This window comes from Emydura macquarii, unplaced genomic scaffold (assembly GCF_026122565.2).
Source record: "Emydura macquarii macquarii isolate MOO-44397 ecotype Brisbane River unplaced genomic scaffold, CSIRO-AGI_Emac_v2 contig_1254, whole genome shotgun sequence".
Classification (NCBI taxonomy): domain Eukaryota; kingdom Metazoa; phylum Chordata; order Testudines; family Chelidae; genus Emydura; species Emydura macquarii.
The window spans coordinates 8,059,494-8,079,749 of NW_027131391.1; the positions used below are offsets into that span (position 1 = coordinate 8,059,494).

General features: G+C 48.5%; 1 protein-coding gene across 1 annotated transcript; it reads right to left on the reverse strand.

Annotated features, from left to right (window-relative positions):
• Positions 1-14,796: 14,796 nt before the first annotated feature.
• LOC137154493 (ubiquitin-like protein ISG15) lies at positions 14,797-17,499 on the reverse strand. Its single transcript, XM_067550181.1, has 2 exons — positions 17,083-17,499; positions 14,797-16,429 (listed from the first exon to the last, which is right to left on the reverse strand). The coding sequence occupies exons 1-2, from the start codon at positions 17,083-17,085 to the stop codon at positions 15,959-15,961; spliced, it is 474 nt and encodes a 157-aa protein (XP_067406282.1). The 5' UTR covers positions 17,086-17,499; the 3' UTR covers positions 14,797-15,958.
• Between the last annotated feature and the right edge of the window lie 2,757 nt (positions 17,500-20,256).

The following is a 20,256-nucleotide window of genomic DNA, read 5'->3' on the forward strand; positions in this document are numbered from 1 at the left end:
GCCTGCTCCCGAGTGGGATTGCAGGGGGCGTGGGGCAGCGCTCCGGGGACTCAGAGCCTGGCTTTTGCCCTCAGGGTTTTCAGTGCTCCAGGACTTAAAGGGCAGGGCGAGGGGGCTACGCGTACCTACAGAACTTTACTTTGGGTAGGGTCATCCCTGCAAACTGCCCCACAAAACCTTCCCAGAGTGGGATGATGAATGGACTGCTAATGTGATGTGAAGGCTGGACAATTAACGTCCCAGGGTCTGGGCCCCATCTCACTGGCTGTGTGGCCTGGTTCATGGCCCAGCGGGTGAGAGGGGAATGAAAAGAACACACACTCCCCTTGGCACAGTTCTCCAACTCCTGCTCCAGCCTCACCTTATTTGTAGTTGCACGTATCTTTGTGGTACTGTGAGCACAGCGCCACAGCCCAGCTACTTCATGTAGGATGATGAATGGGACAGACTGGGGCCGGGCTAACTGCATCTGCCTGCTCTAGACGTGGAACCTCAGGACTTTCCTGCCATCAGGCCCCATCCTCCTGGAAGCTCCCATGGAAGATTTTATTAGCAACAGCAGCGGTTTTGTCTGTTTCTCTCTTTTCTGACCATGTGACTAGCCTGGGAAGATGCCCCCAGGCTGTGACATCATTACATTCACACACACTTCTACCGATCACAGCACTGTAGGTCTGGGAGGGACCTCGGGCGGGCGTCAGCTAGTCCAGTCCCCTGCACTGAGGCAGAACTAAGTATTATCTAGACCATCCCTGACAGGTGCTTGTCTAACCTCTCTTAAAAACCTCCAGTGATGGAGATTCCACAAGCTCCCTAGGCAATTTGTTCCCATGTTTAACTACCCTGACAGTCAGGGAGTTTTTCCTAATGTCCAACCTAAACCACCTTTGCTGCAGTTTAAACCCATTGCTTCTTGTCCTGTCCTCGGTGGATGAGAACAATTTATCAGCCACTTTTTGATAACAACCTTTTACGTACTTGAGAACTGTTATCACGTCCCCTCTCAGCCGTCTCTTCTCCAGACTAAACAATTACTGGGTTTTTTTCAATCTTTCTGGTTAGATCCTGTTTCCTAGACCTTTCATCGGTTTTGTTGCTTGCCTCTGGACTTTCTCCAATTTGTCCACATCTTTCCCATGGCGTGGGGCCCAGAACGCAACACAGTACTCCAGCGGCCTTAGCCGTGCGCAGGAGAATAGTAGAATTACTTCTTGTGACTAGCTTGCAACATTCCTGCCAACACATTGCACAATGCTATTCCCTTTTTTTGCAACAGTGTTACATTGGTGACGCCTATTTAATTTGTGATCCATTATAACCCCCAGATCCTTTTCTGTAGGACTCCTTAGGTAGATATTTCCCATCCTCCCCTATAACTGATTATTCCTTCCTAAGTGTAGCACGTGGCATTTTTCCTTATTGAATTTCATGCTATTTATTTCAGCCCATTTTGTCAAGATCATATTGAATTCTAGTCCTGTCCTCCAAAGCACTTGGAAGCCCTCCCAGTTTGATATCAGCCACAGACGTTATAAGTGCACTCTCGATGTCATCATCCACGTCAGTTACGAAGATATTGAATATAATCAGATTCAGCCCAGATCTCTGTGCGACCCCCACTCAATGCACCCTTCCAGCGCGACTGGGAACCATTGATACCTATTCTCTAAGTATAGTTTTCCAAGCAATGGTCCACCCAGCTTAAAGTAGGTTTGTCTAGGCTGTGTTTCCCTAGTTTGCTTATGAGAAGGGCGTGTGAGACTTACTTATCTACTAATGACGGTCTCACCACTGAGGTAGCTGAGCCGCTTATCTTCACGGCCCCACTGGGAGGCAGGCTAGTGCAAAAGCTGCTATATTGGCCATCAGCCGTGGTTGACTCAGTGACCTCCTGAACTGAAAGTCTACAGTCTCTGTTGTCAGACTTGCAGCCCCTGTGGACCAGGCACAGAGGGGAACATGTAACACACACGCCCCAGAGGAAAGAAGCAGCATCCCCGTCTGACAGCTACACCCACAGAGAGTTTGTAGCCTGATTTTATAGTTATTAATTTATTGAATAGGGTAATAGGTTTGCCAATTTCTTTAATTAAAGGATCATGAGGTTCGTGTCCTAAATCAGGCTTCAGGTAAGTTTTATAAGGACCCCGGGTACAACACAGGAAGAATTCCAGCGATAACCAGGATTTGTATAATTTTATAAATTTATTAAAACAACACAAAATAATAAACAAATGATTACTATAGAGAAAATAAAATGAATAATCAAATTGATAATAGATTAATACAAAGACTTATTTGATAGATAAATTTATGATATGCTTTAAACTAGTATACTCACACCCTTCCTGGACTTGGTTGAAAGAGATGTCTAATTTCGTAAGTTGGAGTTGAGTGGAATAAGAGCTGCTTCAAAGCTAAGAGCTATAAGCTAAGACTAACATTACAACTTTAAGAATATAAAATAAAGAATGAAGCTTAACACTAAATAAAACTTTAAGCAGGGATAGCTGACAGTCGACTGCCCCGATGAGCTGGATTTGATTTTTTTTATACCCCCAAGAATATGGATCCTCCTTCCAGGCCCATACTTGGTCTTTCCACCTCCAAACTTTTGGGGTACATGTTGTCTATTGGCTGCTAGGTTCGTACGTATTATTGACGTATCCACATCCTTCTTCAGGTGGTCTTTTATCTCACCTTTGTTATTTCTAGCTTATTGTGGGTTCTGTGGTGTTCTTGTGAAGTTTCTTGGGTGTAACCGGGACAGCCCCTTCCCCTTTTAATATCTCTTGACTTGTCTAGGGTAAAGGTTATAACTATATATGTCTTATCCTGTTCTATTATTGATACTTATCTAGACTAAATGTTGACGTGGCCTGTCTAGGATAAAGGTTATGACCATATATATCTTATCCTATTCTACATCTATCTAAGCCAAAGGTCGAATATATAGAATCATAGAATCAGAAGGGACCTCAGGAGGTCATCTAGTCCAACCCCCTGCTCAAAGCAGGACTAACTCAGCTATATCATCCCAACCAGGGCTTTGTCAAGCCTCAGCTTAAAAACCTGTAAGGATGGAGATTCCACCACCTCCCTAGGTAACCCATTCCAATGCTTCACCACCCTCCTAGTAAAAAATAATGTCCAACCTAGACCTCCCCCTGCAACTTGAGACCGTTGCTCCTTGTTCTGTCATCTGCCACCACCGAGAACAGCCTAGCCCCATCCTCCCTGGAACCCCCTTTCAGGTAGTTAAAGGCCGCTATCAAATCCCCCCTCACTCTTCTCTTTTGCAGACTAAACAAGCCCAGTTCCCTCAGCCTCTCCTCATAAGTCCTGTGCTCCAGCCCCCTAATCATTTTGGTTGCCCTCCGCTGCACTCTCTCCAAATTGTCCACATCTTTTTGTAGTGGGGCGCCCAAAACTGGAGTATTCTAAATGCGGCCTCACCAATGCCGAATAGAGGGGAATAATCACTTCCCGTGACCTGCTGGCAATGCCCCTCCTAATGCAGCCCAATATTCCATTAGCCTTCTTGACAACCAGGGCACACTGCTGACTCATATCCAGCTTTTTATCCACCGTTACCCCCAGGTCCTTTTCTGCAGAGCTGCTGCCCAGCTCGTCGGTCCCCAGTCTATAGCTGTGCATGGGATTCTTCCTTCCTAAGTGGAGGACTCTGCACTTGTCCTTGTTGAACCTCATTAGATTTCTTTTGGCCCAATCCTCCAGTTTGTCTAGGTCACTCTGTATCCTATCCCTACCCTCCAGGGTATCTACCACTCCCCCAGCTTAGTGTCGTCCGCAAACTTGCTGAGGGTGCAATCTACCCCATCCTCCAGATCATTAATAAAGATGTTGAACAAAACCGGCCCCAGGACAGACCCCTGGGGAACTCCATGGACCGGTTGCCAGTTAGACATGGAGCCATTATCACTATCGTTGAGCCCTATGCTCTAGCCAGTTCTCTATCCATTTTATAGTCCATTCATCCAACCCATACTTCTTTAACTTGCTGATAAGAATACTGTGCGAGACAGTATCAAAAGCTTTGCTAAAGTCAAGGTATATCACATCCACCGCCTTCCCTACATCCACAGAGCCAGTCACCTCATCATAGAAAGCAATCAGGTTGGTCAGGCATGACTTTCCCTTGGTGAATCCGTGTTGACTGTTCCTGATCACCTTCCTCTCCTCCAAGTGCCTTAAAATGGATTCCTTAAGGACCTGCTCCATGATTTTTCCAGGGATTGAGGTGAGGCTGACCGGTCTGTAGTTCCCTGGATCCTCTTTCCTCCCTTTTTGAAGATGGGCACTATATTTGCTTTTTTCCAGTCCTCAGGGACCTCCCCTGTTGCCACGAGCTTTCAAAGATAATAGCCAATGGCTCTGAAATCACCTCAGCCAACTCCCTCAGCACCCTCGGGTGCATTGCATCCGGCCCCATGGACTTGTGTATGTCCAATCCTTCTAAATAGTCTTGGACCCGTTCCTTCAGCACTGTGGGATGTTTGCCTCCTTCCCATTCTGTGCCACCCAGTACAGCAGTCTGGGAGCTGATCTTGTCTGTGAAGAGAGAGGCAAAAAAGGCATTGAGTACCTCAGCTTTCTCCACATCCTCCGTCACTAGGTCGCCCCCCTCATTCTTTAAGGGGCCCACTCTTTCCCGAATCTTCCTCTTGTTGGCAACATGCCTGTAGAAACCCTTCTTGTTCCCCTTCACGTCCCTTGCTAGCTGCAACTCCATTTGCGCTTTGGCCTTCCTGATTTCATTCCTGCACGTTCGAGCAGTGTTTATATAATCCTCCCTAGTCACCTGACCAAGCTTCCACTTCTTGTAAGCTTCTTTTTTGCGTTTAAGTTCGCCAAGGACATCTTTGTTAAGCCAAGCTGGACGCCTACCATATTTGCTATTCTTTCCGCACATCGGGATGGTTTGCTCTTGTGCCCTCAATAAGGTCTCTTTAAAAAACAGCCAGCTCTCTTGGGTTCCTTTCCCCCTCATATTAGCCTCCCAGGGAATCCTGCTCATCAGTTCCCTGAGGGAGTCAAAGTCCGCTTTTCTGAAGTCCATGGTCCGTATCCTGCTGCTCTCCTTCCTTCCTTTCGTCAGGATCCTGAACTCGACCATCTCATGGTCACTGCTGCCTAGGTTGCCACCCACTTCTACTTCCCCTACCAAATCTTCCCTGTTTGTGAGCAGCAGGTCAAGAAAAGCACGGCCCCTAGTTGGTTGCTCCAGCACTTGCACCAGGAAATTGTCTGCAACACTCTCCAAAAACTTCCTGGATTGTTTGTGCTCTGCTGTATTGCTCTCCCAGCAGATGTCAGGGTGATTGAAGTCTCCCATGAGAATCAGGCCCTGTGAACTGGAAACTTTCCCTAGTTGAGCAAAGAAAGCCTCATCCACCTCATCCTCCTGGTCTGGTGGTCTGTAACAGACACCCACCAGGACATCACGCTTATTGTTCTTGCTTCTAAGCTTAACCCAGAGACACTCAACTGACTTATCTCCAGTTTCATACTGGAGCTCAGAGCAGTCATAGTGCTCTCTTACATACAGTGCAACTCCTCCCCCTTTCGCCCCTGCCTGTCCTTCCTGAACAGTTTATACCCATCCATGACAGCGCTCCAATCGTGAGAGTTATTCCACCAAGTCTCAGTTATTCCAATCATGTCGTAGTTTCTTGACTGTGCCAGGACTTCAAGTTCTTCCTGCTTGTTTCCCAGGCTTCTTGCATTTGTGTACAGGCACTTGAGATAAGTAGCCGAGTGGTCTACTTCCACAGTATGAATCGGGAGGCCTCCCCTGCTGCACCCTCCTCCTTCTGCTTTCTTGCGGTGTCCCTCTTCCCCACTAACCTTCGGGCTTAGGTCCCCGTCCCCCGTCGAAACTAGTTTAAAGCCCTCCTCACTAGGTTAGCCAGCCTATCTGCGAAGATACTCTTCCCTGTCTTCGTTAGATGAATCCCGTCCCTTCCTAGTAATCCTTCTTCCTGGAACAGCATTCCATGATCGAAGAATCCAAAGCCCTCCCTTCGACACCACCTGCGTAACCACGCATTTACTTCCCCAATGCGACTGTCCCTACCTGGGCCTTTTCCCTGAACAGGGAGGATGGACGAGAACACCACTTGCGCTTCAAACTCCTTAATCTCTTTTCCCAGAGCCACATAGTCCGCAGTGATCTGCTCAAGATCATTCTTGGCAGTGTCATTGGTGCCCACATGGAGGAGCAGGAAGGGGTAGCGGTCTGAGGACTTGATAAGTTTTGGCAGTCTCTCCGTCACATCCCTAATCCTAGCTCCAGGCAAGCAGCACACTTCTCTAGTTTCCCGGTCCGGACGGCAGATGGATGACTCCGTCCCCCTTAGGAGGGAGTCCCCGACCACCATCACCCTTCTCTTCCTCTTTGGAATGGTGGTCGTGGAACCCCCATCCCTAGGAGAATGCATCTCTTGCCTTCTGATCAAACGGGTCTCCTGATGATCCATTCCCTCTGAAGGGTCCTCCAAATCATTCTCTGCCGTAGTACTTGTGCAGAGAGGATGAAAACGATTCCTTACTTCTATCTGCATGGTGGGCACATGGGTTCTCTTTCTTCGGGAGGTCACATGCTGCCAATTTTCTTCCCCGTTCTTCATTTTCGCCTGCCCGGCCTTCTCTGAATCTTCCTTATGCTCTGCCTGTGCCTGATGGAGAAAGACATTGTTTTCTGTAATGCACCGCAGGGTTGACATTTGGGTCTCTAGTCCTTTAACCTTCTCTTCCAATAAGGAAACCAGCCTGCACTTGGTACAGATGAAGTCATCTCTATCCTGGGGGAGGAAGACAAACATAGCACACCCAGTGCAGGTGACAACAACAGATCGCTCCATCTCCATATCTCTGCTCTGAGAGCCTCCTCAGATGCTCAATTTCCTGCTCAGCAACGTCTGTAAGGCAAAAACCTGCAGTGGGCTCTCTCCGCGGCGAACTCCCAGGCAAACTCCCTCCTTCTCCTTCTGTTAGCCGCCCCTCTGTTCGCTGCTCAGCTGGTTCGCAGCTGGCTGCCTTTTATAAGGCTGGGGCAGTTGCCCCCCCCCCTGCTCTTACCCCTCAAAGCCCCGCCCCCGCAATTAGCCCCACCTGGATTGTTTTGGAGTAAAACAAAAATTTTGGGTCTGTGACCTGACACTTCAAGAGACCATAATGATACTTCTTTTGGTTAGTTACCATGCAAAATTGACCATTTCCAGCATAGGACACCTTCTCCATTGGAGCTTTCCATGTTGTCAGCCTCACCAGGCATAACAAAAACGATGTTTTGTGATTCTCCCTGGAATCCACACATGACAGTATTTGTTTCAAATACATTACAGCTACAAATGTACTGAAGCCCCTTTTCAGAGCAACAGGCCATCTGTGGAACTTTCCAAGTTTAAGTCGGAGTGTGAGATTACCACGGGAGGCACATTGATCCGTTCTCTGTAGATGTTATCTTCCAGGTGACCTATGAACTGGACAGCTGCCAATTGCTTGTACACATCCTTCTTTGGATCAAACATTGAGTGAATGAGACACACAAGGATTGTGCCATTGTACCATTTTTTTTTTTTTTTTTAAAGAACTGTTTTGGTTGGGGTGTGGTGTCACAGATCCCATATGTCTTATTGTTTTTAATGATAAATGCTGGCAAAGATCCAAACATGTGGATTGCTTTCCTTCTAACCCCTGAAAACATTTAGGACAATACCAACTTAGTAATTGTTTATCTTTGATTAGGTTTGGAACCCTTTTGTGTAGTTTCTATTAATTTTCCCTGTTTCACAGTATATTTCCAATTTAAATTACCTTATATTTTTCACATTTTAAATTAGATGAGGGTTTTACTTCTGTTACTCTCTTCCAACTTCAGACAATGTTTACCGCATTAATACTTAAAACATTTACCATATGAAGGAATGAGTCCATTGAAACATTTCCCACAGGTTTGGGATGCATTTTTAAGGTAACCATACGACCTGGATTAATTGCAATAGTTTTTTTTCATTTCTTCCTTTGTAATTTGCGTCAAATGTTCAGTTAATTGATCAAGTTCATGTCGCCACACTTTTTGGTCTTGAGTGGTAGGTGGTTCTTGATTTTGGCTTAGTCTTACCCTTGAAGCAACAATAAGGGTGTAGTAAATCAGAAATACCAATGTCCATTTTATGATGGTTAGTTGCTGGACTTCAGCGGCAACTGTAGCAAACTGCTGTTCACCTAGCTCTTGAGGAGGAAGCTGCTCCTGAAACCTGAATGATTGATTATCATGAAAAATTTTGTTTTTATTACGCTTGCCTCCTGTTACCTTAATTTTATACACTGCTGAACCGAGTTTATCGATGATTCAGAATGGTCTGATCCATCGATTACACAATCCATGCTTTGGTGCCTTTCCTTGTATGTTAACAACATTACCAGATTACCAACTTTCCAAGTATTCTCTCTTTGAGTATTATCAAAGTAGGCTTTTGCCTTATGTCAAGATTTCCCCAATTTAACAGCTACCTGCATTTGGACCTGATTTGAATTATGTTGCAGATTTTGCAGGTATGTATCCATTTTTATTTCCTCTAGTTGAGTGCCACTAGTGTGCCAAATCAAGTGTTCTGGTAGCCGCATGTTTCGGCCTGTCATCACCTCAAAGGGTGTTTTATCAGTAGACGCAGCAGGTGTTGCTCTCAATGCCATTAGAATTAAAGGCATGAGGGTATCCCAGTTACGTCCATTGGCATCTAGTTTCCTCAACATTATTTTTATAGTTTGATTGGTTCGTTCCACCATCCCAGATGACTAAGGTTTATATGGGATGTGTAGTCTCTGCGGGACTTCCATTAATTTAAGGCAGTTCTTAAAGAACTGTCCAGTAAAATGTGATCCCTGATTTGATTTTACTTTACAGGGATCTCCATTGAGAGAAAACTTGTTTTACTAGTACCTTGGCTGTGGATTTTTCAGAGTAGTAAACTTTGCTGCCAACCATTAGATGTATTTTAACAGCGAAGCATACTTGATGGGTGATCCATCCGAAGATGTGAATCCATTAGTTTCCCAATATGGTAGAAACTCTGTAAGAGAGTTGCACATCCATGCTGAGTCTGAAAACAGACAAATGTTTTGATGTGTAGAGATGTAGTGGTGTTGGAAAAATTGCACATTGTTCCAATACACAAGCTACTGCTGCTAATTCAGCATATTGGGCCGAATGTGGTGTGCATGAGAATGCCTTCTCCCCAGGTTCTCCTTTTTCTTCTGGTGGAATTGCATAAATTCCGAACCCAATATAATGTTTTTTTTATGATAGTAACTAGATCCATTTACAAAAAGCTGGTACCCTTAAGGAACCTTTTTGTATTAAGGGTAGGAAAAATTTTCTTGCCTCCCCCTTTGATGGTGTTGTGCAGTATTTGGACACATATGTGTTAGAACAGACTTAACAGTTTGGTTTCTATATGGTTTGGCTTGATTTGGATAAGGGTATTGTTTTTGAGCTGGTAAATCTTCTCCTTCTACAATAGCAGTGACTGCCATGTATCCACAATTATATTTGTGTGTAGCAAATACATGTTCGCAGAGCAGAACTTGTAACTTAGGTTGGTCTGCGTGTTTAGCCACTATTTTTTTTCATGTTGTAGCCTTCTGGTTTTGATTTCTCCTCTGGAGACACCATGCCACATTTAAGCATGGTCACTGGTGGGTTGTCAATTGCCTGTTCTGTAAAATATAACAACTGATTAATCAAATCAAGAACACTTTTTTTGTTTGTATAGGAAATTGGATGCTAGTAAGCTATTTTATTTATTTATTTTTTATTTATTTATTTTGTGGGGGGGGTTGCCAATTTCATTAGGGCAAAGATGTGAATTCTTTGCATGTGACCTATTTGCATTTTGATAGGTTTAAATAATATTGTTATGACCCAGTTATTTGCAAAAGTTGATAGCACTTTTGTCTGTCTTGAAGACAGAGGAGAAGAATAATTTTAATTATTATACATGAATAGTGCAATTAGCATTGCTGCCACAGTATTTATAATAACTTTATGTAGCAGCCCCTACTACTGCAGATAATGTGGGTCTTCCGCTTGCATCCTTGTTTAAAGGGGCCTAATGGCGTCATACCAAATATTCTGCAGACAAGTTGTCCACGGTTCTCCAGCCATCTCCTCAGGTGCAACTAACCCTTTAACAGGGGAAACTGTCCATGGGAGAGAAGAAAATGAGTTAATGGAGGCCACAGGACGATTTGAGTGTACTGGGCCTTAGCTTTCCAATATTAGCTCAGTTAGACTTGTCCAAAGTTTTCGGACATCCTGGTGTTGTTCCTCCAAAGTTTGTTGTATCACTTTTAGCATTGGCATGACCACATCTTCACTCTGACAGGGCGGTGATCTGAATCTCTGCGATCGTGATTGGTTCTTGGCTGTGTCTGAAAAGAAAGAAACACGATCCCGGAGCCCCACATAGGGTCCGAATGTATAACCCTGTCGAGGGACACGCCCACTCGAAGATCCAGGATTATTCCGTTGGTTAGAATTATTTTGCCAATGTTTGTTTCCAGGGAATTTAGAAACACTTTGGCATATTCCTTGAGGTGATGTCCTCAAAGGTCCCTCAATTTTTACTGTGGGATTGGTGTGTGGCTCCTGAAGCGTTGCAACAGGGAGCCCACGCCGACCTAACTTAAGGCCTCCTTGAGAATGTGCTTTAGCCAATAAGGCCAATGCATCCTTCAAGGAAGTGTCATCATTGACATGCATATTAACCTTTTCCTGCAGCTGTGGGAGAGAATTGTTAATTAATAAACTAACATATTGTGGCCCATCTATGTCCTTTTCCATATAACTGTGCCAAGCTGCACTTAACCGAAGATGAAATTGATGTGGAGATTCATTGGGTCTTTGCTTTAAATTCGATAGGATAGCTACTCCAGCTTGTCCTGGGTGCTGATTATGTTCCAGTAAGGCTACTGTTTCCTTAAAAGTTTTCTCTCCTACTCTGTATTCAGGGGGTAATGTACTCCACAAAGCTCGATTTACTGTGAGCTGTAGGAGTTTAACCCAGTCTTCTCTCGGTAACCCAAACACTTTTGCCTTTTCCTGTACATGTTGTGCATGTGCTGCAATAGAACTATCCTCCATTATTCCTATTTGCTTAGCCACCAAATCAAGGGTTTTAATATCTGTAACTAATGCCACAGGACAATTTGAATTTGAATCTGATCTGATAATTTCTGGGGTTTGATTCTCCAATTTGGGAGATGAAGTTTTTTTATTCTGATTAGTATGCTCTTCATTAGAACTATTAGAGCTTTTTGTTGAACATTCTTCTGGGGTAGCTGGTGGATCAGGGTAGGTTTTTATTAAAGTTTTACATTCCCTATTTAAGGCTTCCCCACACTGGCGCAGGACATTTCCTAGTTCCTGAAGAGGTATAGTTGAGTGCTTTACAGGTACACCAGGAGATACTAGCATATACCAAGAGGGTGGTCTTGGTTCATGAAATTCAAAGGATTTAGGCAGTGCTTGTAATGATTGTTCAAATGATACCAAATGTTCACCTGAAGGTGCTAGAACTTTTGAATCATATGGTGCCAATGTAACATTAGGTTGGGGTACAGGGATAACATCCCTGTGCTGTTGCCTTACTTTCTGTTGCAATTTAGAAATTACTATATCACAGGCACTAGCTGCTTGTGTTACTTGGGAAACTGCATCTTCCAATCCCTGCACAATTACAAACTCTAAAGACACATTCTTTTCTCCAACAATAGCAGATGCTAATGGAGCAGATGTCTCCTCCTCTTTTGCTTCCCTTGTCTCATCCTGTACATCACCAGTTTCCTCCTTTGAGATGACGTCTGACTCCTCCTCCTGCTGTGCCACTCTAGGACTTCCCTTTTCTTCTGACAGAACGCTTACAACTGCTTTACCACTAACTTCCTTTTTCGACTCCTCTTGCTGAGACGCAACCTCCAACTTTGCTTTTAAAAGTACTGTGTCAGATTGAATTAACTTTTTCACTTCTGCCAGTTGTTTTTCCTCTGTTGGTTCCACCGTTTGTATCCCTCTGCTTACTCTATTCAAAGAGCTCTCAGCCGACGTTCTGGTATTTGTGTGCTGATTCATCTTCTCTTTCACTAACATCTGACAAAACTTTTCCAATTTACTATTTTGTTCTAACAACTGACCACGCTCTGATTTATAATCATTTAGTGAGCCTTCCAACTTGCTGATTTTCCCTTCTGCTTCCTGCACTTGATACCGACCTTGCTCTAACAATTTTCCCAACTCCAACTGGTTCTTTGAAACTTCATTTAATTGAATTATTAACTCCCGGTTAGTCTTTTCTCTCTCTTCTAAAGTTTCCTGAGCTTTTCTAAGTAACTTTTGTTTTACCTCCTGATCAAAAACCTGTTCAGAGATTATGTTACTGTATTTTAGTTGTTCTAAAACCCCTTGGTGTTTCTTAATATATTTCCAAAGCATTCCAATTAATTTCCAAAATAATAAGCACTTCCAAATAATAAGCATTTCCAAATAATTCTCCAAAGCAGAACCTCGGGCTACGCCCACAAATTCTATAGCTGCTACTTTACTCATTTTAAATGAATTTACTTACAATCTAAATAAAACAAACTATATAACGTTATTTGCTAGCTTACAATACTATGGTTAACCACTATTTTCTTTAAACTCTCAATCCAAGGCGTCCCTTCGATTACAAGGAGAAGTAATAAAGAAATAATACCCCTGACTAGTCTCACTATATGTATTTTCTGTTACTTTAAATACGTCCCAAAACCAGAAGGGTGGGGGTGAGTTCCCTTCTCTTCCTTCGATAACTAACTCTTAGCTGATCGATAGGGTAGTTTACTCAGTCTGGATTACTACGGCTGGGGAAACTCATAGCAAGCAGATCGTGAGCGCAGCACTGGATAAGTTGTTAGGGACTTAAGAAATACGGCGGCTTTTCCAGCGGCCTTTCCTAGCGGCTTTTTCAGCGGCTTCTTTTGCGGTTTCTTTAACAACGCAAACTCAACTTTCCAGCCACCACTATGTGTGGGTCACCGGGCCCCGGTGCTACTGCAATTCTTTATTTATTTATGGTACCTTTGATCAATAATATTTCTTCACTCCAAACGCCCCTTTAAATGTACATATCACTTTAATTATTATGCTACCCTTAAACATATGCCACACCTATAATAAACAAAACGGAAATAAAGGGCCACAGAAACTTCTGAGAAAACTGCCAAAAACCAGTCAAGGAAACCACATGTTTCCGTTTCAAGCAGCCTTCTCAAATGTTTATACAAAAGAAAACAACTTAACTCTTTCGCTCCCTAATTTGATTAAAAAAAAATTTTTTTTTTTTATTAAATTGATTGGTGGTCTCTAATTACCTGGTACCACCTTGAATTTACCTGCTATGTACTTTCCAGGGGCCCCACGTTGGGCGCCAATCTGTAGCCTGATTTTATAGTTATTAATTTATTGAATAGGGTAATAGGTTTGCCAATTTCTTTAATTAAAGGATCATGAGGTTCGTGTCCTAAATCAGGCTTCAGGTAAGTTTTATAAGGACCCCGGGTACAACACAGGAAGAATTCCAGTGATAACCAGGATTTGTATAATTTTATAAATTTATTAAAACAACACAAAATAATAAACAAATGATTACTATAGAGAAAATAAAATGAATAATCAAATTGATAATAGATTAATACAAAGACTTATTTGATAGATAAATTTATGATATGCTTTAAACTAGTATACTCACACCCTTCCTGGACTTGGTTGAAAGAGATGTCTAATTTCTTAAGTTGGAGTTGAGTGGAATAAGAGCTGCTTCAAAGCTAAGAGCTATAAGCTAAGACTAACATTACAACTTTAAGAATATAAAATAAAGAATGAAGCTTAACACTAAATAAAACTTTAAGCAGGGATAGCTGACAGTCGACTGCCCCGATGAGCTGCCTTTCGATCTTATTTATACCCTTAAGAATATGAGTTCTTCATCCGGGCCCATACTTGGCCTTTCCACCTTCAAACTTTTGGGGTACATGTTGTCTATTGGCTGCTAGGTTCGTACGTATTATTGACGTATCCACATCCTTCTTCAGGTGGTCTTTTATCTCACCTTTGTTATTTCTAGCTTATTGTGGGTTCTGTGGTGTTCTTGTGAAGTTTCTTGGGTGTAACCGGGACAGCCCCTTCCCCTTTTAATATCTCTTGACTTGTCTAGGGTAAAGGTTATAACTATATATGTCTTATCCTGTTCTATTATTGATACTTATCTAAAGCAAAGGTTGACGTAACCTGTCTAGGGTAAAGGTTATGACTATATATGTCTTATATATATCTATGATATATATATATATATATATGAACAGTAGCTGTCATCCAGGATGTGGCCTGGAAGGTACCTTGCATTACAGCTGAATAAAACTAATTTCATCACACAATCATATCAAAATATATATATGAAAAATATCTCTAATAATAATGCAAGCAAGCAGGCTAGTTCTATGCTGGGGACGGATGTGCTCTTGCTTTAGGAGCGTGGGCTGGGGTGGGTTCACACTCTGAGCCAGCCCACACGACAGAGCTGCCTCGGCAGGGGCACCGAACCTCCAGCCTTGTCCCGGAATGAAAGATGATGTCACGTGATGAAACCTCCAGGAATGCGTCCAACCAAACCTGGAAACTCTAGAAACCTCTGCTGGAATTTTTTTTCCCAAGAGAAATAACCTGAGGACAAATTTATCAGTGCCTTTCTTTGCCATCTGAAGGGCTGGGCTGGGGGTAGCCTGCTCTCTCTGGAGGGTGATTCTGGTGTTTGGGGGCCAGGGTCAGATCTTGGCTCAGGGTGACAGTATCAGCTGGAAGGGTTTACACCCCCATGTATCAGAATCAGCAGAGAAAATAAGGGACTCAGGAGGTGGCCAGGATTTGAGGAAGCCTGTTTATTGATCCTCTTAGAGCCTCATTATCATGTATTTACATAGCAAAGTGGTGGGCGGTGGGTAACACAACCAGAGACAGATTGCGCCAATCACAGTTCAGAAAATTCAAATACTTTCATGTCACAAAAGAGACCAAAATCCACACAGACAACGCCAGCAAACAATCAGGCCGTTTCCTTTCTTTGCAAGCCACTAACGGCCCCCCCCCGCCCATCATCATAGCCTAAGCCCCGCCCCTAATTAATTATTCATGAAAGCCCCGCCCCCAGGTGACATCACAGGAAGCAGCTGCACACCCCTATGTCACACCTGAACGTAATCGGTGACAGCCGTTCTTGGGCAGAGTGCTCTTCTGCCAGGCTGAATCTACACCCACCCGCACAGGACTCCGGGAAAACCAAAACTCACACCTGCAGCAACACAACAACTCGCTACGCACAGGGCACGACAAAAGGAAGCACAACAGACGTGGCGAGCTCTCATTTGCATGTAGGAGCTAACGAAGTACGGGAGAGGTTGCCACCATGTTGTAAGGAGCCTACCCCAGCGCGCCCTCTGGGAGGAGCAGAGCCTGCCCGGCCCCGGGTCAGCCCAGAGCTCCGGGACACAGCCCGACACACCAGGACCGGGCTGCGCTGGCATGTCGCTGGCATGTCACTGCCCTGGGCCCTGACGCACGGATGCACAAGGAGGGGCCAGGGCTGTAGCGAGCTGCCCCAGGGAGAGAGCGGGCACAGTGGGGTGCGCGAGAGCCGTGGGCGACCCAGCGTTAGGGTGACGCTCACTCTCCCAGGGACCTTCTGCCCGTCTTCTGCATCACCCCCCACCCTAACCAGCGCCGAGGTCAGTCACAGCATGTAGGAGAGTCTGAAGCTCAGGTCTGTGTCTAGCTAGGAACAGAGGCAGGGAGCAGGAAGGACAGGACGGCTGGTCAACGCTGTGCTCGGCGGGGCACCGGGGCTCAGCCCCCCCGCAGACGCAGGTGCAGGAAGATGGTGCAGTGGGGGGCGATGTTGTAGTCCCCCAGCCTGTGGCCGTCCTCCAGCGGCTTCCCCTCAAAGCTGAGCCAAAATTGCTCGGCCTGGATGTTCTCCTGCTGCTGGACCCGCGCCTTAAACTGGGCGACCCCGTCGGAGGGCAGGACGGTGTAGGTGCTGGTCCGGCCCTTGTCGTTCTTCACGAAGATGGCGACGGGCTCCTCGTTCTTTACCATCAGCAGGATGGTGTCTCCGGGCGTGAGCTGGTAGTCGGCGAGCCGGGAGCCGTCGCGCAGCTCCACGTAGGTCCCGTTCTGGCACGCCAGCTTCTGCTGGTACTTGGGCACCCCCGTCTTCCTGGCAATTTGGGCCTTGAACTCCGAGACGGTCATAGCCCGGGTGACCTCCACCGTGTGCGCCTCGCCCGTCAGCAGCTTCACACTGAGCCACAGGGCCTGGGGAGGGGAGGGCAGAGCGTGGTCAGCACATTCACCCTGATGCAGCCAGACAGGGGAACACGGCCCGCTCGGCACGGCCACGATCCACACCCCGGGCGCCAGTGGCGGGGCCCGCACACGAGGGGTCAGGCCGGCTGGGCTCAGTGAACGCTTTCCAGATCCCTGTCCATGGGGGGCAAAGGGGTGAGCCCAAAGGGGGGGGTCCAAGGATGAGGCTGCTGGCTGGGCTCGCTGGCCTGCCCCCTCTGAGCCCAGCCATGGCTGGGGGTGCGGATGGGGGGACCACCTTGCTGCTTTCACCCCAGGCCAGCAGGGAGGGGGCTCAGGGCAGCTGGGCTCAGGCTGCAGGAGGCTGCCCTGCTCCCCTCACCTCAGGGGGCTCCACAAGGGCCGTAGGGTCCTAACAGCGAAGGGGAGAAGGGGGGCGAGGGATACAGGCTGCAGCCGCCCAGGAAAGGGCCGATCCTTCCCCTCCCCTGCTCCAGGGTCGGCGTGAGGCGGTGCAGCCAGTACAGGAGAGGGGGGTAGCCGGGGGGCACTGTGCCGAGCCCCGCGCTCAGGGTCCCCCCCAAACATGCACCTGGCCCGAAGAGGGGCGATCTGACCCTCCCAGCCCCGCCGCGGGATCCCGCCCCCCCGGCCCCACTCACCATGTCTGCAGCCAGCGGGGGTCCCTGGTTCCGCAGCGCCCCGAGTCCCAACCCGCTCCGCTCTGCCCGGCGCCGGCTCCGGCTCTCCCATTTATACCCCGTCGCGCGTCACCGGAGCCGCTCCGGAGCCGAGAAACAAAACCGGGCTCTGAGCCGCCCAGTTTCAGTTTCCTTCTCCGCCCCCCCCCGCCGGGATCCGCCGCCATCGGGAAACGAAACTAGCCAGCGCCGGGGAAAGGGGCCCAGGCACGCGGGGATCCCCCGGCCCTGCACGCTGGGGGCTGGACGGCAATCCTCCCCCGGCCAGGGACACCCCCAGCCCCGCGCACTCCCCGCGGGGAAGCGACCCCGGCTCGCTGCTGTCTCAGGGGGCCCGACCCAAGCCCTCAGCCCCAGGGGCAAACCCGCATCCCGAGCGGCCCCTCCCCGCGGGCCGCAGCTCTCAGCCCTTTGGGGGTGCGAGCCAGGCCTGAGTCCAAATTCAGGGGCTGGATCTCTGGTTTGGAAAAGAAAAAAAGAGGGGGTGTCAAATTGTGCTCCATGGACCCCCATGCACTCCCGCCCCACCCCGGTGCCCACAAGAGGAGCTGGCTTGGTGTTTTAACAGACTGTAAATATTAACTGGGGGAGATTTGTTTAACATTGAGCCTTGTTAACCTGTGGAACTCACTGCCACAGGAATCCCGGATATCAGAGGGCAGCAGGCTGGGGAGAGGCTCAGACTGTTCCAGGGGATAGGGGAACATCCCAGGTTATTACATGGGCACAATGTGGATGTTCAATGAGGGTTATAACCTTTCCTGCCTCAGGGCTTGAGCTAAGGGCCCACTGAGGGGGTCACAGGGGCACATTCCCTGGGCAGGTTGTTCTGGAGTTATGCACTAAGGGGCTGAAGGGAGCAGCATTGGGAGCAAAAAGTGTCAAGGGTGGTGTGGGGCAGTGAGCGGCGCATATAGGGAGCAGTGTGGGGCAGGGAGGGGTGCATGTCGGGTGGTATGGGGAGCAGTGTGGGTCGGGAGTGGTATGTGTCGGCGGTGTGGGGAGCAGTGTGGGGCAGGAGGCTGCACGTATAGGGGGTGGTGTGGGGCAGGGAGTGGCGTGTGTCGGGGAGGTGTGGGCAGCAGTGTGGGGCAGGGAGCAGTGCATGTTGGGGGGCGGTGTGTGGAGCAATATGGGGCAGAAGGCGGAATGTGCAGGAGGCGGTCTGAAGTAGGGAGCCGCGTGTGTCAGGGGCAGTGTGTGGGGCAGGGTACGGCATGTGTTGGGGCAGTGTGGGGAGCAGTGTGGGTCAGGTAAGAGTGTGTGTCAGGGCAGCGTGAGGGGTATAGTGTGTCTCTTCTGGCCATTGGCCGTGTCCCCTGGAGCTGAGTTGTCCCCTCCCAGGCGTCTGGACTGAGAACGTGTCTCGTGTGCAGTGAACGGGCCTTAAAATTTCAGTCAGGGACAAAAGAGGCGCGAAAGCCAGGTCTGGGGGCAGAACGAGGCGTACGCGCCCCTCTGAGCAGGGCGGGGTCTGCAATCCCACGCAGCCCGCTCTCTCGGGAAGTAGGGCGGCGTGTCTCTGGTGAAAGGAACCGGAGACAGACAGCACGGCACAGCTGAGACCCGCTAAGTGACACGCAGACAAAGGGCTGGTACCAGGCCATGCACAAAGCTGCGGTTCGAAGGGAAGCCAACTGAGCCATGCAAGGGGACATTTCCACGGCTGTGCGCCGCGGCACTCACCCGCAGAGTGGTGCTCTGGCTGTGGCGTTATCGGGCTTCGTGTCGCCCCTCTGGGTCATTCTGATGCTACAGCAGCCTGTCGTGTCTGGCCCAGCCTAGCTCACTGCCTCGCCCAGCCCCCTGCCAGCTGAGCAGAAACGTCCCAAATAGGAAACCCCGAAGTTTAGAGGCTGTTGAGCCTGGTCCTCAACTTTCATCTGGGGCCAGGGCCAAGCGGAATTTTCTCAGGCCCAGGACAAACGTGTAACACGGGCCCCTTCCCACACACATCCCACAATCCCTCCTCCCACACAGACAATCTCATGAGCCGGGAACATTTTTTTTCCTCCTGGTAATAGGGGTTGCAGCCTGGGTCAGCCCCCCCCTCCCCCCGGTAACGTGTACCCTTTTCCCACCCACGTGGTGGTCCTGTCTGGGGCCTGTGATGTGTGGCCTCTTCTCCTTCTGATGCCTGTTCCTCCCCCCAGCCCAGGGAGATCTGGGCCCATTCTCTCCGCTTGCTTCCAGCCCAGGAACCCCGTGTAGGCACCAAGGACTGTTCCTGGCATCCCACCCGTTGCCCCTGGGCCGCTCCCACGGTCTGCTCAGCTTGTCGCATCTGTCCCCAGCTCTCTGGATGCTGCTCACCTCGCCTGGCGTCTGTGGTTCTTCACCGCGTCTCCGGCAGCTGCAGCCGACCCCCTCGACGCCGCACCCAGCCTAGCTGGTGGCACCTGGGCTGCGATGGGCAACTGCCCCGGCTCCTGCCAGAGACTAGTCAGTCCTTGCCTCCTCCGAGCAGGCGCTTCCCCTCCGCCCTGCCTCCGGAGCCAGCCTTTTGGGCTCTGGCCAGCCCTGCCCTCCTTCAGGTAGCTGTTCCCTCCCCGGCCCTGTCCACGGGGGCTGCCGTTGTGACATAAGTCAGCTGCAAGACTTTTGCCAGCTCCCTTCAGTGAACCCCCTTGTCAAGTAGCCTTCCCCTCTGCAGGGCGCCGCAGAGCAGCCTGCTCCTGCCTCCAGGAAGTGGGACGAGGCAGCTTTCATACCGCTCTGTCTGCCAGCGCCTTCCACATGGCTGGGTGAGGGGAGCCTCGGCCCAGCTTCTCTGCAAGCTTCATTCCCAGGACCCTGAGGGCTCTCCCTGTATCTAGCGGACCCATCCGAGCCCTTAAAGGAGGGGAGGGCTGACCACTAGGCACTGCTGCCCTGCGTGGCAGTCGCCGTGTCACAGGCTGGCGTTCCCCTAAGGGTTTATTGAACAAGGCGGCCCGTAGACAGCCACTGCGCGCAGCGGTGCCCTATGTTTGGGTATCAGCTGGGAATTCACCACATAAAAGGTCAGTATCATGGGAGATTGTGCAGGCATGAAAGGGCTGGGACAGGAAATACAGGAAATACTCGCTCCGCCCTTAGACGGACAGTTGCGGGAATCCCAGAGCTTGAGGGGCGGGTCTGCTCTGGTAAGTGACC